This window comes from Oncorhynchus keta, unplaced genomic scaffold (assembly GCF_023373465.1).
Source record: "Oncorhynchus keta strain PuntledgeMale-10-30-2019 unplaced genomic scaffold, Oket_V2 Un_scaffold_1315_pilon_pilon, whole genome shotgun sequence".
Lineage (NCBI taxonomy): Eukaryota > Metazoa > Chordata > Actinopteri > Salmoniformes > Salmonidae > Oncorhynchus > Oncorhynchus keta.
Genome location: NW_026290769.1, coordinates 37,501 through 54,816, shown reverse-complemented (window position 1 = coordinate 54,816; position 17,316 = coordinate 37,501). Strand labels below are relative to the sequence as shown.

The 17,316-nt window shown below is 43.9% G+C and overlaps 1 protein-coding gene across 1 annotated transcript in view; it reads right to left on the bottom strand.

Annotated features, from left to right (window-relative positions):
- Window positions 1–1,104: 1,104 nt before the first annotated feature.
- LOC118379333 (threonine--tRNA ligase 1, cytoplasmic-like) overlaps window positions 1,105–17,316 on the bottom strand; it is a 27,494-nt gene continuing 11,282 nt past the window's right edge. Inside the window, exons 6-13 of the mRNA XM_052513577.1 lie at window positions 14,132–14,298; window positions 13,883–14,045; window positions 13,321–13,458; window positions 11,328–11,405; window positions 11,117–11,217; window positions 2,459–2,728; window positions 1,488–1,602; window positions 1,105–1,324 (exon numbers count right to left, since the gene is read on the bottom strand). Of these exons, the coding sequence (XP_052369537.1) occupies window positions 2,578–2,728; window positions 11,117–11,217; window positions 11,328–11,405; window positions 13,321–13,458; window positions 13,883–14,045; window positions 14,132–14,298 (798 nt within the window). The 3' untranslated portion in view covers window positions 1,105–1,324; window positions 1,488–1,602; window positions 2,459–2,577. The remainder of the gene's footprint in view (window positions 1,325–1,487; window positions 1,603–2,458; window positions 2,729–11,116; window positions 11,218–11,327; window positions 11,406–13,320; window positions 13,459–13,882; window positions 14,046–14,131; window positions 14,299–17,316) is intronic.

Sequence of the window (17,316 nt, the reverse complement as noted above, 5' to 3'; positions counted from 1 at the left end):
TGCGTATTGGATATAAGCCTCATTCTTTGGTCTGTTTTAAATCGCCTGACCGTTAATCTGTGTGATTGGAACATGGGGCCAAGTCCAACCTCTCCTCCTCTGGTAATGCTCAGTCTGGTCACCCACTAAGTGTCTGGCTCTAGGGACCGATACACACCAAAAGCCCCCTGGCCTGAACCCAATTCAACTCCTTTCGGCCTCCCTCTCTGTCTCGGCAGTGAAGTGCTCGCGTAGAACTAAGCATACAAAACCGCCGCCTTTGGCCAATAGCCGTTTTGTTGAAGAGGTTCTTTGTCCAGTCTAGTCCGTGTTTGATCTGTGACCCCCCGGGTTATAATGCCCCCCTGTCTCTCCTAGCTGTTCTGTCACTGTTGTGACTCATGTCCTTTCCGTTCCGTCGCTCCCTCTCTCAATTAAAAAAAAGAGGGAAAAACTTCAAACCTTCCGACCTTCGTTCTGCCTTTCCTGTTTCCACTAAACACAGGGCTCCCTCTCCTATTTTAGTCAAATCCCCCACGCTCCCTGCGTATCCTGCCTTTCCTATTCCAGTCTTTTAAAGGTAGTGATGACAGTCTTACGTAACAGGGCTGAGCTGATTTGAGTATTAACAACCAATCACAACTGTTGCCTGAAAACCCCGATAAGATTCCTAAAATGGATGTCTCTCCAAACCAGTGCTGCACAATGAAACACTTACACACACCAGCCCCATTAACATGACCATGTCCATGACAGTTACACACACACACCAGCCCCATTAACATGACCATGTCCATAATGACAGTTACACACACACACACACACACCAGCCCCATTAACATGACCATGTCTCTTTAAGGAATACCTAGGATAGGATAAAGTAATCCTTCTCACCCCCTTAAAAGATTTAGATGCACTATTGTAAAGTGGCTGTTCCACTGGATGTCATAAGGTGAATGCACCAATTTGTAAGTCGCTCTGGATAAGAGCGTCTGCTAAATGACTTAAATGTAAATGTAATGTCCATAATGACAGTTACACACACCAGCCCCATTAACATGACCATGTCCATAATGACAGTTACACACACACACAGAGAAAAAGTGTGTTCAAAAGACACCCAGAAGAGTTTAAACATTTAAGTTGTTATATTTTATTACAAAAGTACAGTGAGCAATTCTTAATCCACAACAGGTGTGTGTGTTAGAAGTCATCCTGGTTGCTCCGTGCATCTCGTAGGTGTGTGAGTGATGCCAGGACCTTCTCTGTCGGTCTCCTCCCTAGCTGCTTCCCCCTCTGGTCCTTACACTCACCGTGCCACCCACACACTCCTTCTCACCTACCACTGGCACACACACACACACACACACACACACACACACACACACACACACACACACACACACACACACACACACACACACACACACAGAAATAAACAATTATTGAATCAATATGTTTACAAGCTGTGGCAGTAATCTAATCCATGTTCACCCACGCACTCTTACCAAATATGTAGTTGTACTGGGCCAGCTGTGCAGAGCGGATTTTCTTATTTAAGGTGGCACCATGGTCATCATCCGCGTCAGCCATGAAGCCAGCCTCGCGGAACTGTCGGACCACCTTAACAAGAGCAAAACATACATCACTCACAGTGGTGGTAGAGGAGACAGGAACCAGGCTACGGTAGAATAACAGATAGGAGGGCACCTTTTAAAATCCACCCTGAGGGCCGAGACACTGGTGGCTGTATTACCTGTCTATGTATCATCATGACAGACCCCAGATCAGCAGTGTTGATAGATTCTCCTCCCCTGGGGCTACATGCAGATTACATACAGGAGGATGTATTGGCAATGTTGTGACTGGCAGGCTGTGACTGGCAGGCTTTTTACAATACTTTTACAAGACAAGTCAAGGAGCCGTGTCCTGATAAAGGCCTCAGAAACATTACATGTCTATATTCCATGTTATCTCCTGTGTCTGGTCTAACCTGCTGCTGGCTCATTAATCATGTGGCAGATGGAACTTGTAGAATATATTGACATGTGAGTAGTGGCATGTACGTACCTACCTTTGTTTCATTGTTGGTTCCCATGTGTTAAATAAATGAAAACCTGATCACAAAATTAACCTCAGATCAAGTCCTTTTCAGAGTCAAGATGAACCGTGTATGGGTACAGTGTTGGATTAGCCTTCGACCTCTGGAGTCATTGAGGGGTACAGCTTTTGATGTGTGCTGAGTCATGTTGTGTTTGGTCGCGTGTGTGAGTGTATGGGGGGGTTGATTTCAGCCTGCAGTACAAGGGCCATGTGTATAATGTGTCTCAGAGCAGGAGTGCTGATCTAGGACCAGGTTCCTCCTTTCCATGTAATCTTAAGAATTGAGATCCAAAATGCAAAACTGACCCTAAATTAGCACTCCTACTCTGAGACACTCGATACATATGGACCCAGATCTGATATTATGAGTCCTGACCTGTTGCACGTACGACTCACTACCTCCCCTACAGGAATAATCATGACCTGCGCTGGAGACAACCACAGAGGCCTGAAAGAGACCGAAAGGAAAGAGAAATGTGGGTAACCAAAGCGGTATCATTTTAGATTAATCAAATCACAGACATAGAAACAGACACACTTCTCACCATTTCCCGAAAAATTCTCAGCCAATATAGCGATCATGCGTTCCAGTGATCCCAGAACAGCTCTGTGGACCATCACTGGTCTGTGGGTCTCTCCATCCCCCCTGAGAGCGAGAGAAAGGGTGAAAGAGAGCAAGGGAGAGAGCGGGTGAGGGAAGAGAGAAAGATGTGGTGAGATAGGGGAGAGTAGAGGAGATCACTTCAGGTCTTAAAGCTACAATAACAAAGCAGACACCCCACCTCTGAAGGGATGAGCCTGGAGAAATGTAACCACTGAAATTCAGAGCTATGGATGCAAGGACTGACCATCCATGATATCAACATGTGTTTAACCTTGTTATGAGGCTATACAGTGTTTATTTATGTTGTTTACAAACATTGTCCAGTGTCTGTTCTTTTGCCCAGTCTGAGATCAGGCTTTTTCTTTGCAACTCTGCCTAGAAAGCCCAGAGTCTCCTCTTCCCTGCTGACGTTGAGACTGGTGTTTTGCAGGTACTATTTAATGAAACTGTCAGTTGAGGACTTGTGAGGCGTCTGTTTCTTAAACTAGACACTAATGTACTTGTCCTTTTGCGCCGGGACCTCCCACTCCTCTTTCTATTCTGGTTAGCGCCAGTTTGTGCTGTTCTGTGAAGAGAGTAGTACACAGCGTTGTACAAGATCTTCAGTTTCTCACATGGAACAGTCTTCATTTCTCAGAATGAATAGGCTGAGGAGTTTTGTTTCTGGCCATAATCAAACCCACAAATGCTGATAATCCAGATACTCAACTAGTCTAAAGAAGGCCAGTTTTATTGTTTCTTTAAGTTTTCAGCTGTTCTAACATACTTGCAAAAGGGTTTTCTAATGATCAATTAGCCTTTTCAAATGCTAAACTTGGATTATCTAACACAACGTGCCATTGGAACACAGGAGGGATGGTTGCTGATAATGGGCCACTGTACACCTATGTAGACATTCCATTATTTATTTTTTAAATCAGCCGTTTCCAACTACAATAGTCATTTACAACATTAGCTATCTCTACAACCTTTTCCTGATCAATTTGTTGTTATTTTATGGACAAACTTATTTTGTCTTAGAAATATCCTTGTTTTTGTAATTGACCTCAAACTTTTGAACGGTAGTGTGTGTGTGTATGTATGTACAGTTGAAGTTGGAAGTTTACATACACCTTAGCCAAATACATTTAAACAAATTTTTCACAATTCCTGACATTTAATCCTAGTAAAAATTCCCTGTCTTAGGTCAGTTAGGATGACCACTTTATTTTAAGAAAATGTGAAATGTCAGAATAATAGTAGAGATAATCATTTATTTCAGCCTTTATTTCTTTCATCACATTCCCAGTGGGTCAAACGTTCAGTCAATTAGTAGTTGGTAGCATTGCCTTTAAATTGTTGAACTTGGGTCAAACGTTTCAGGTAGCCTTCCACAAGCATCCCACAATAAGTTGGGTGAATTTTGGCCCATTCCTCCTGACAGAGCTGGTGTAACTGAGTCAGGTTTGTAGGCCTCCTTGCTCGCACATGCTTTTTCAGTTCTGCCCACAAATTTTCTATAGAATTTAGGTCAGAGCTTCGTGATGGCCACTCCAATGCCTTGACTTTGTTGTCATTAAGCCATTTTGCCACAACGTTGGAAGTATGCTTGGGGTCATTGTCCATTTGGAAGACCCATTTGCGACCAAGATTTAACTTCCTGACTGATGTCTTGAGATGTTGCTTCAATATATCCACATAATTTGCCATCCTCGTGATGCCATCTATTTTGTGCAGTGCACCAGTCCCTCCTGCAGCAAAGTACCCCCACAACATGATGCTGCCATCCCCGTGCTTCACGGGTTGGGATGGTGTTCTTCGGCTTGCAAGCCTCCCCCTTATTCCTCCAAACATAATGATGGTCATTATGGCCAAACAGTTCTATTTTTGTTTTATCAGACCAGAGGACATTTCTCCAAAAAGTATGCCATTTGTCCCCATGTGCAGTTGCAAACCGTAGTCTGGCTTTTTTAATGGCGGTTTTGGAGCAGTGGCTTCTTCCTTGCTGAGCGGCCTTTCAGGTTGTCGATATAGGACTCATTTTACTGTGGATATAAACACTTTTGTACCGGTTTACTCAAGCATCTTCACAAGGTCCTTTGCTGTTGTTCTGGGATTGATTTGCACTTTTCGCACCAAGTATGTTCATCTCTAGGAGACAGAACTCGCCTCCTTCCTGAGCAGTATGACAGCTGTGTGGTCCCATGGTGTTTATACTTGCGTATGTACAGATGAACGTGGTACCTTCAGGCATTTGGAAATTGCTCCCAAGGATAAATCAGACTTGTGGAGGTAAAAAAAAACACATTCTGAGTTCTTAGCTGATTTCATTTAATTTTCCCATGATGTCAAATAATGAGGCACTGAGTTTGAAGGTGGGCCTTAAAATATATCCACAGGTGCACCTCCAATTGACTCAAATGATTTCAATCAGAAGCTTCTAAAGCCATGCCATCATTTTCTAGAATTTTCCAAGCTTTTTAAAGGCACAGTCAACTAAATGTATGTTAACTTCTGTCCCAATGGATACAGTGAATTATAAGTGAAATAATCGATCTGTAAATAATTGTTGGAAAAATGACTTGTGTCGTGCACAAAGTAGATGTCCTAACCGACATGCCAGAACTATAGTTTGTTAAACAACCTCTTAGGGCTGCAATCCCGTTAACGGGATTGATATGACAACAGCCAGTGAAAGTGCAGGGCACCAAATTCAAACAGAAATCTTAGAATTACAATTCCTCAAACATACATGTATGTATCTTATACCATTTTAAAGGTAATCTTGTTGTTAATCCCACCGGTGTCCGATTTCAAATAGGCTTTACAGCGAAAGCACCAGAAATGATTATGTTAGGTCACCGCTAAGGTCAGACAAATTCAGCCATTTTTCCAGCCAAAGAGAGGAGTCACAAAAGATCAAATTAATCACTAACCTTTGATGATCTTCATCAGATGACTCATAGGACTTCATGTTACACAATACATATATGTTTTGTTCGATAAAGTGCATATTTATATTTTTTAAAACTCAGTATACATTGGCGAGTTACATTTACTAGTTCCAAAAACATCCGGTGATATTGCAGAGAGTCACATCATTTTACAGAAATACTCATTATATATGTCGATGAAAATACAATTGTTAGACATGGAAATATAGATACACTTCTCCTTAATGCAACTGCTGTGTCAGATTTGTGTCAGACTTTACGGAAAAAGCAAACCATGCAATATTCTGAGTACAGCTTTCAGACAACAAAGCAGCCAAAAACATATCCGCCATATTGGGTAGTCAACATTAGTCATAAATAGCATTAAATATTTACTTTCCTTTGATGACCTTCATCAGAATGCACTCCCAGGAATCCCAGTTCCACATTAAATGTTTGATTTAGTTTGATAATGTACATCTTTTATGTCCAAAGAGCTACTTTGTTAGCACGTTTGGTAAACAAATCCAAAGTCATGAAGCGCGTTCCCTAGTTGCAGACGAAATGTCAAAAAGTATGGGTTAGTTAGGATGTTAACATAAAACTTCAATAATATTCCAACCGGAGAATTCCTATGTCTGTAGAAAAGCAATGGAATGAGAGCCAACTCTCTCGTGACCGTGCCTCAGAGCATGTGGCAATCTGCCAGACACCTGGCTCAAACAGCCCTTATGAGCTGTGAGCTCCGGCGCCGACAGAGATGGCCGCCTCGCTTCGCGTTCCTAGGAAACTATGCAGTTTTTGTTTTTTTTACGTGTTATTTCTTACATTAGTACCCCAGGTCATCTTAGGTTTCATTACATACAGTCGAGAAGAACTGCTGAATATAAGATCAGCGTCAACTCACCATCAGTACGACCAAGAATATGTTTTCCGCGACGCGGATCCTGTGTTCTGCCTTACAAGCAGGTCAACGGAATGGATCGCATGCAGCGACCCCCCCAAAAAAACGACTTCGTAAAAGAGGGAAACGTAGCGGTCTTCTGGTCAGACTCAGGACACTGGCACATCGCGCACCACTACCTAGCATTCTTCTTGCCAATGTCCAGTCTCTTGACAACAAGGTTGATGAAATCCGAGCAAGGGTAGCATTCCAGAGGGACATCAGAGACTGTAACGTCCTCTGCTTCACCGAAACATGGCTCACTGGGAAGACGCTATCCGGGGCGGTGCAGCCAACGGGTTTCTCCACGCATCGAGCCGACAGAAACAAACATCTTTCTGGTAAGAAGAGTGGCGGGGCGTATGCCTCATGACTAACGAGACATGGTGTGATGAAAGAAACATACAGGAACTCAAATCCTTCTGTTCACCTGATTTAGAATTCCTCACAATCAAATGTAGACCGCATTATCTACCAAGAGAATTCTCTTCGATTATAATCACAGCCGTATATATCCCCCCAAGCAGACACATCGATGGCTCTGAACAAACTTTATTTAACTCTTTGCAAACTGGAAACCATTTATCCGGAGGCTGCATTCATTGTAGCTGGGGATTTTAACAAAGCTAATCTGAAAACAAGACTCCCTAAATTTTATCAGCATATCGATTGCGCAACCAGGGGTGGTAAAACCTTGGATCATTGTTACTCTAACTTCCGCGACGCATATAAGGCCCTGCCCCGCCCCCTTTCGGAAAAGCTGACCACGACTCCATTTTGTTGATCCCTGCCTACAGACAGAAACTTAAAAAGAGGCTCCCACGCTGAGGTTTGTCCAACGCTGGTCCGACCAAGCTGACTCCACACTCCAAGACTGCTTCCATCACGTGGACTGGGACATGTTTCGTATTGCGTCAGATAAAAATATTGACGAATACGCTGATTCGGTGTGCGAGTTCATTAGAACGTGCGTTGAAGATGTCGTTCCCATAGCAACGATAAAAACATTACCTAACCAGAAACCGTGGATTGATGGCAGCATTCGCGTGAAACTGAAAGCGCGAACCACTGTTTTTAATCAGAGCAAGGTGTTTGGTAACATGACCGAATATAAACAATGCAGCTATTCCCTCTGCAAGGCTATTAAACAAGCTAAGCGTCAGTACAGAGACAAAGTAGAATCAGACACAAGAGGCATGTGGCAGGGTCTACAGTCAATCACGGACTACAAGAAGAAACCCAGCCCAGTCACGGACCAGGATGTCTTGCTCCCAGGCAGACTAAATAACTTTTTGCCCGCTTTGAGGACAATACAGTGCCACTGACACGGCCTGCAACGAAAACATGCGGTCTCTCCTTCACTGCAGCCGAGGTGAGTAAGACATTTAAACGTGTTAACCCTCGCAAGGCTGCAGGCCCAGACGGCATCCCCAGCCGCGCCCTCAGAGCATGCGCAGACCAGCTGGCCGGTGTGTTTACGGACATATTCAATCAATCCCTATACCAGTCTGCTGTTCCCACATGCTTCAAGAGGGCCACCATTGTTCCTGTTCCCAAGAAAGCTAAGGTAACTGAGCTAAACGACTACCGCCCCGTAGCACTCACTTCCGTCATCATGAAGTGCTTTGAGAGACTAGTCAAGGACCATATCACCACCACCCTACCTGACACCCAAGACCCACTCCAATTTGCTTACCGCCCAAATAGGTCCACAGACGACGCAATCTCAACCACACTGCACACTGCCCTAACCCACCTGGACAAGAGGAATACCTATGTGAGAATGCTGTTCATCGACTACAGCTCGGCATTCAACACCATAGTACCCTCCAAGCTCGTCATCAAGCTCGAGACCCTGGGTCTCGACCCCGCCCTGTGCAACTGGGTACTGGACTTCCTGACGGGCCGCCCCCAGGTGGTGAGGGTAGGCAACAACATCTCCTCCCCGCTGATCCTCAACACGGGGGCCCCACAAGGGTGCGTTCTGAGCCCTCTCCTGTACTCCCTGTTCACCCACGACTGAGTGGCCACGCACGCCTCCAACTCAATCATCAAGTTTGCGGACGACACAACAGTGGTAGGCTTGATTACCAACAACGACGAGACGGCCTACAGAGAGGAGGTGAGGGCCCTCGGAGTGTGGTGTCAGGAAAATAACCTCACACTCAACGTCAACAAAACTAAGGAGATGATTGTGGACTACAGGAAACAGCAGAGGGAACACCCCCCCCCATCCACATCGATGGAACAGTAGTGGAGAGGGTAGCAAGTTTTAAGTTCCTCGGCATACACATCACAGACAATTGGTCCACTCACACTGACAGCGTCGTGAAGAAGGCGCAGCAGCGCCTCTTCAACCTCAGGAGGCTGAAGAAATTTGGCTTGTCACCAAAAGCACTCACAAACTTCTACAGATGCACAATCGAGAGCATCCTGGCGGGCTGTATCACCGCCTGGTACGGCAACTGCTCCGCCCTCAACCGTAAGGCTCTCCAGAGGGTAGTGAGGTCTGCACAACGCATCACCGGGGGCAAACTACCTGCCCTCCAGGACACCTACACCACCCGATGTTACAGGAAGGCCATAAAGATCATCAACCACCCGAGCCACTGCCTGTTCACCCCGCTATCATCCAGAAGGCGAGGTCAGTACAGGTGCATCAAAGCTGGGACCGAGAGACTGAAAAACAGCTTCTATCTCAAGGCCATCAGACTGTTAAACAGCCACCACTAACATTGAGTGGCTGCTGCCAACACACGGTCATTGACACTGACCCAACTCCAGCCACTTTAATAATGGGAAATGATGTAAATATATCACTAGCCACTTTAAACAATGCTACCTTGTATAATGTTACTTACCCTACATTATTCATCTCATATGCATACGTATATACTGTACTCTATATCATCGACTGCATCCTTATGTAATACATGTATCACTAGCCACTTTAACTATGCCACTTTAACTATGCCACTTTGTTTACTTTGTCTACATACTCATCTCATATGTATATACTGTACTCGATACCATCTACTGTATGCTGCCCTGTACCATCACTCATTCATATATCCTTATGTACATATTCTTTATCCCCTTACACTGTGTATAAGACAGTAGTTTTGGAATTGTTAGTTAGATTACTTGTTGGTTATCACTGCATTGTCGGAACTAGAAGCACAAGCATTTCGCTACACTCGCATTAACATCTGCTAACCATGTGTATGTGACAAATAAAATTTGATTTGACTTCACAGTAGAATCCTTAAATGAGTTTCTAAAGACGGTTGACATCTAGTGGAAGCCTTGGGAGTGCAACATAACCAATATCCCACTGTGTATTCAATAGGGGCTGGGTTGAAAATCGACCAACCTCAGATTTCCCACTTCCTGTTTGGATTTCTTCTCAGGTTTTTGCCTGCCATACGAGTTCTGTTATACTCACAGACATCATTCAATGGACTTTTGTTTTAGATTCTGTCTCTCACAGTTGAAGTGTACCTATGATAAAGATTAGACCTCTACATACTTTGTAAGTAGGAAAACCTGCTGTGAGATGTTACCCCACTCCTACACCAAGGCACCTGCAAGTTCCCGAACATTTCTGGGGGGAATGGCCCTAGTCGCGAATCCGACCATCACCCCTGGTGAGACAAAACCGCAACTCGTCAGTGAAGAGCACTTTTGCCAGTCCTGTCTGGTCCAGCAACGGTGGGTTTGTGCCCAAAGGCGATGTTGTTGCCGGTGATGCCTGCCTTATAACAGGCCTACAAGCCCTCAGTCCAGCCTCTCTCAGCCTATTGCGGACAGTCTGAGCACTGATGGAGGGATTGTGCGTTCCTGGTGTAACTTGGGCAGTTGTTGTTGCCATCCTGTACCTGTCCCGCAGGTGTGATGTTCGAATGTACTGATCCTGTGCAGGTGTTGTTACACGTGGTCTGCCACCGCAAGGACTAACAGCTGTCTGTCCTGTCTCCCTGTAGCACTGTCTTAGGCGTCTCACAGTACGGACATTGCAATTTATTGCCCTGGCCACATCTGCAGTCTTGCCTCCTTGCAGCATGCCTAAGGCACATTCACGCAGATGAGCAGGGACACTGGGCAGCTTTCTTTTGGGGGTTTTCAGAGTCAGTAGCAAGGCCTCTTTAGTGTGCTAAGTTTTCATAACTGTGACCTTAATTGCTTACCGCCTGTAAGCTGTTAGTGTCTTATTGACCGTTCCACAGGTGCATGTTCATTAATTGTTTATGGTTTATTTAAAAAGCATGGGAAACAGCATTTAAACCCTTTACAATGAAGATTTGTGAAGTTATTCTGATTTTTACTAATTATCTTTGACAGACAGGGTCCTGAAAAAGGGATGTTTCTTTTTTTGCGGAGATTATTATATATTAATATATATATCTAAAAATGGATGCAACAATTTAGGATTCTAGCTTTAAATTCACTCAGTCTAATAACATTGCCAGCCATGTGCAACCCAATTAAATCTACCATTAGTTAAATAAGAACAGAAGCTGCATCAGGGAACATCCCAGAACACAAAGGTTGAACTGACAAAGATGAGTGACTCACCCCACATACTGCAGGTCAAATCTGATTGGTAGCTGGAAGTCCAATTGGATGGTGGCACACTGGTGCTGTCGACCAATGGCGTCCTTGATCTGGATGTCAATCTAGGACAATAGGAAGATGTGAGAGTGTGTGAGTGTTAATAACATGGCTCTGTTCAGGGCGGGTTGCAGCGTTACACAATGTTCAGACAGAAGGGTCTTGTGTAACTGACCTTTGGCCCATAGAACGCTCCATCTCCTGGGTTGAACTGCCAGCGCTCTCCAAACTGCTGCAGACTTCTCTCCAACTGCTGCTCAGAGAGAAAGAGACAGAGAGAGGTAGAGAGAGAGGAGAGGATTTCTTCATTAAGCTTCTCCTCTCTGTGTTAATTTCCTGAGCTTTACTCCACAGAGGAAGAGGCAGGGAGCATAAACAGCAGCCACAGAACAGACAGGGTTTTGAGTTCGTTACATCCACATGGCCATATATCAACCCTGATTGGATATAGTGGGGCAAAAAAGTATTTAGTCAGCCACCAATTGTGCAAGTTCTCACTCTTAAAAAGAGGAGGCCTGTAATTTTCATCATTGGTACACTTTAACTACGACAGACAAAATTAGAAAAAAAAAATCCAGAAAATCACATTGTAGGATTTTGAATGGATTTATTTGCAAATTATGGTGGAAAATAAGTATTTGGTCAATAACAAAAGTTTCTCAATACTTTGTTATATACCCTTTGTTGGCAATGACAGAGGTCTAACATTTTCTGTAAGTCTTCACAAGGTTTTCACACACTGTTGCTGGTATTTTGGCCCATTCCTCCATGCAGATCTCCTCTAGAGCAGTGATGTTTTGGGGCTGTTGCTGGGCAACAAGGACTTTCAACTCCCTCCAAAGATTTTCTATGGGGTTGAGATCTGGAGACTGGCTAGGCCACTCCAAGACCTTGAAATGCTTCTTACAAAGCCACTCCTTCGTTGCCCGGGCGGTGTGTTTGGGATCATTGTCATGCTGAAAGACCCAGGCACATCTCCAATGCCCTTGCTGATGGAAGGAGGTTTTCACTCAAAATCTCACGATACATGGCCCCATTCATTCTTTCTTTTACACGGATCAGTCTTCCTGGTCCCTTTGCAGAAAAACATCCCCAAAGCGTGATGTTTCCACCCCCATGCTTCACAGTAGGTATGGTGTTCTTTGGATGAAACTCAGCATTCTTTGTCCTCCAAACACAACGAGTTGAGTTTTTACCAAAAAGTTCTATTTTGGTTTCATCTGACCATATGACATTCTCCCAATCTTCTTCTGGATCATCCAAATGCTCTCTAGCAAACTTCAGATGGGCCTGGATATGTACTGGCTTAAGCAGGGGGACACGTCTGGCACTGCAGGATTTGAGTCCCTGGCAGCGTAGTGTGTTACTGATGGTAGGCTTTGTTGTTTGACCCCACAGGGTGAGATCTTGCGTGGAGCCCCAGATCAAGGGAGATTATCAGTGGTCTTGTATGTCTTCCATTTCCTAATAATTGCTCCCACAGTTGATTTCTTCAAACCAAGCTGCTTACCTATTGCAGATTCAGTCTTCCCAGCCTGGTGCAGGTCTACAATTTTGTTTCTGGTGTCCTTTGACAGCTCTTTGGTCTTGGCCATAGTGGAGTTTGGAGTGTGACTGTTTGACGTTGTGGACAGGTGTCTTTTATACTGATAACAAGTTCAAACAGGTCCCATTAATACAGGTAACGAGTGGAGGACAGAGAAGCCTCTTAAGTCGCTCTGGATAAGAGCGATAAGAGCGTCTGCTAAATGACTTAAATGTAAATGTAAAGAAGAAGTTACAGGTCTGTGAGAGCCAGATATCTTGCTTGTTTGTAGGTGACCAAATACTTATTTTCCACCATAATTTGAAAATAAATTCATTAAAAATCCTACAATGTGATGTTCAGGATTTTGTTTCTCATTTTGTCTGTCATAGTTGAAGTGTACCTATGATGAAAATTACAGGCATCTCTCATATTTTTAAGTGAGAGAACTTGCGCAATTGGTGGCTGACTAAATACTTTTTTGACCCACTGTAAGTGTCCATCATTAAGATTACAATAGAGGCTATGTGCTGGGATTTATAGACATCACTTGTGGGATAGTAAACACACATTTACACAGCTGGCTCTGTGCGTGTACATCTGTCTGTATGTTGTGTGTGTGTGTGTGGTGTGGTGTGTGTACCTGCTCAGCATGGTCCCACAGTGCAGGCTCCCCCAGGCAGGGTGTAGGTCGGGTGGAGAGGAGACAGTGGAAGGAGAATCCAAAAACTCGATACACACTCCTCACAAAGTCCAAACACGCTATGATCTCCTCCTCCAACTGACAGAGAGAGAGTGTGTGGGGGGGTACAGGAAGGGATTGGGGGGCAGGAGTACAGCCAGAAAAGGAGGGCAGTGTGATGGAGACAGAATAGATCATGTAAATGCAATATTGTAAAAGACAGTATAAATAAACAGATGTGAAACTGGAGAGTCCAGGGCTTTTGGGGTTAAGGGTTAACTTAGAGATGAGTGAGGAGGAACAGTTGATTTATTGACTGTTCCAGTGATTGGATTAGCCAAAGTGGAAAACAAACCTCACAATATCATGTGAATCAGTGTGTGTATAAGTGCAAGTGTGTGTGTGGTTTAATGGGATAAGGGAATCATTGGGGGAGTCAGGGATACAATCACACTTTCTCCCACTGTCTGCTGTCCTAGGAATTCCAGGGTGGAAAATGTGAGACAAATATCCAAAAAGGTACCTGCTCAGGAGTGCAGAAGATGTGTGCGTCATCCTGGCAGAACCTGCGGACCCGGGTGAGACCACCCAGAGCGCCGGACAGCTCGTTCCGATGCAGTGCCCCGAAATCGGCCCAACGCAACGGGAGCTCCCTCCATGACCTTACACGCTGCTCAAACATCAGACTGGAACAGAGAGAGCTGTTATTGAGAAGTCCTGAACAGTGTGTGGGGCAGAGTATGACAGAATGTAGGGGTGTGTGTGTTCTCACCAGTGTGCAGGACAGTTCATGGGTTTGAGTGCATAGGTGTGTGTGTCACCGGTCACAGTAAACATGTTTTCACTGTAGTGTTCCCAGTGACCCGAACGCTCCCACAGTGCAGTGCTGTATAGAGTAGGGGTCACAACCTCATGGAAGCCACGCCTCCTGTACTCAGTCTGGGGGGGGGTGGAGAGAAGGAAGGGAGGAACAGAGGGATGTTACATCTTAATTATTACAGACACATTTCTTCTCTGTGCGTGTGTCATCCAGGGTTATTTTGAAAACAGACAGTCACAGTGTAGCAATTGCAGTGATTTCCTGACTACAACAGGTGTGTCCTGAGGTTTACCGTCAGGGTAAAGATGTCTGAATGAGCGGCTGTGTGTGTGTGTGCACACGGAAGCGTACTTCCTGATTGTTGTGGCCATTCTATTCTAAAATCATAAAAATACCAGGGGTGTTAACCTGTCTAGGACACACGTTCTATTAACGGAACCACCCCCAACATTCCGCTGGAAAGGTGGCGCGGGATATTAAAAATATTTTTTGAAATATTTAACTTTCATACATTAACAAATCCAGTACAGCAAATGAAAGAAACATCTTGTTAATCGACCCATCATGTCTGATTTTTAAAATGTTTTACAGCGAAAATACATATATTTATGTTAGATCACCAAATCCCCCCAAAAACAGCCATTTTTCCCAGCCAAAGATAGTCACAAACGCAGAATTATAGATACAATTAATCACTAACCTTTGATAATCTTCATCAGATGACAATCATATGACATCATGTTACACAATACATTTATGTTTTGTTCGATAATATGCATATTTATATCCACAAATATCGGTTTACATTGACGCCATGTTCAGAAATGCCTCCAAAATATCCGGAGTAATTACAGAGAGCTACGTCAGATAACAGAAATACTCATCATAAACTCTGACGAAAGATACATGTTTTACATATAATTAAAGATACACTGGTTCTTAATGCAACCGCTGGGTCAGATTTTTTTTTAACATTACGAAAAAAGCATACCATGCAAAAATCTGAGACGGAGCTCAGAAGTAAATATATTTCTCCGCCATGTTGGAGTCAACAGAAATACGAAATTACATCATAAATATTCCCTTAACTTTGGTGATCTTTCATCAGAATGCAGTGCAAGGAGTCCTAGTTCCACAATAAATCGTTGTTTTGTTCCATAATGTCCATTACTAGTGTCCAATTAGCTGCATTTGCAACCACGTTTAGCTCACATGCCCAAAAGCTGGCACTGGTCCAGGCGAACTCGTATGGAAACTTCAAAAATATATATTCCAGGTCGAATAAACTGGTCAAACTAAGTAGAGAATCAATCTTTAGGATGTTCTTTTCATATATATCCAATAACATTCCAACCGGAGCATTCGTTTTTGTCTACAGTCATGGAACTCATGCGATATCAATAGAGAATTGCGCAACCAGGAAATGGCATTCTGCCAGGCCAGTGACTCATTCCCCTCCCGTTCAGTCAAAATTCACACTAGAGGCTTCATTCCACATTCTACTGAATGCTGACATCTAGTGGAAGGCGTAGGAAGTGCGAACAGATCCATATCTTGTTTGGATGTGAATAGGCGATGACTTCAAATTCGACCAGCCTTCAGAATTTCCACTTCCTGTTTGGAAGATTGCCTGCCCTATGAGTTCTGTTATACTCACAGACATAATTCAAACAGTTTTAGAAACTTCAGAGTGTTTTCTATCCAATAGTAATAATAATATGCATATATTAGCATCTAGGACAGAGTAGGATGCAGTTCACTATGGGCACGCAATTCATCCAAAGTGAAAATGCTGCCCCCTATCCCTAATAAATTCACTCTGGATTTCCATAGTGTGCTCATAGAGCGCTCTGGGCATTCGTCAATTCAGAGTGTTGTCAGATTCTCCATTCGTAAATTCAGAGCGTTCCGCTCTAGGAGCTTACAGAGCACACACTGGACGCCCTGACCGAGGAGTAGGGTTGATCGAGCGTTCCGACCTCACAACGGCAGTTAATCACCCAACTGGCTAAAGTTGGCTAACTTGCTAGCTACTTCCAGACACAAATGAGAGAACACCTCACTGACCATTTTACTTACCCTAGCAGAGCTGGTTAGGCTGTCTGCAGTGCAGTGAATCAGTGCAGTGAATTTCTAACATTTTTACTGATTAGCATTTGGGATAATGTGTATTCAAGTCGGTACTGTGTTTGTGTCAACAAATTGGATCTTCATCAGTTTTGAAAACGATCAGAATTAAACAGCATAATGTGAAAGTGTCAATTATCACGTAGCAATGGCTATAGAGGAGAAAGTGGTGCTCTCGGAACGTTCAGACAGAGACCGCATTGGCCCAACTCTCTAGATACTGTTTCACTCTGGTTTCTGCCATCTTAGATTATCAAGTTTTCAAAAATGAGCTTCTACATCCAACGATTTCACCAGTCTGTAACATGGATGGCACCGAGACATCAGTATCTTCCTGCAAGACCTTCAAATCCCATCATCAATGGTTCGAATCATGGTGTATTCTCACAAAGATTTGGTTCATTGTTGAGTTTGGTGTACTTCTCAACATTCCTTGGTTAGCATGCATTTGGGTACATATAGAACTGGTTTTGTGTGAATTTAGGTCTGGTCCTGACCCAGTTTCTCAGAGATCTTGCAGTGTGAGTGGCACTGGAAGCCCCTAAACATGGCCAGCTGCTGGCATCACAACCAGCACCTGCCTGAGCAGGAGAAATTACATATGTTTCACAAGCACATGGAGCTGAAGCGCAAGGTGGAGTTCTACAGGAGATTTAGGAGGGGGTTTTACGAGCAGCGTGTGAGCTCAGGGCCCAGTTCTGGATTTGGCCTGTCAGAAAGTGTTTAATGCATAGAAATAGAATGAATAGAACTGGACTCCTAATTCAAGTTTATGGTTTGACCATTCTATTTCTATGCATTTAACACTATCCCATAGATTAAATACAGACTGGGACCAGGAGACCAGTGGCATTTTTCTGATGGGGAAACTACAAGCCATTCCAGAGGTGTTGGAGTTGGCTGCAGAGATAGGCTTCCTGTGAATATCTGATCTATTTTGTAGAAGCAGTAGCTAGTAAGATAGAATTGGTAAATATAGTATATTTGTGTGTAAGTTAGTCTATTTTATA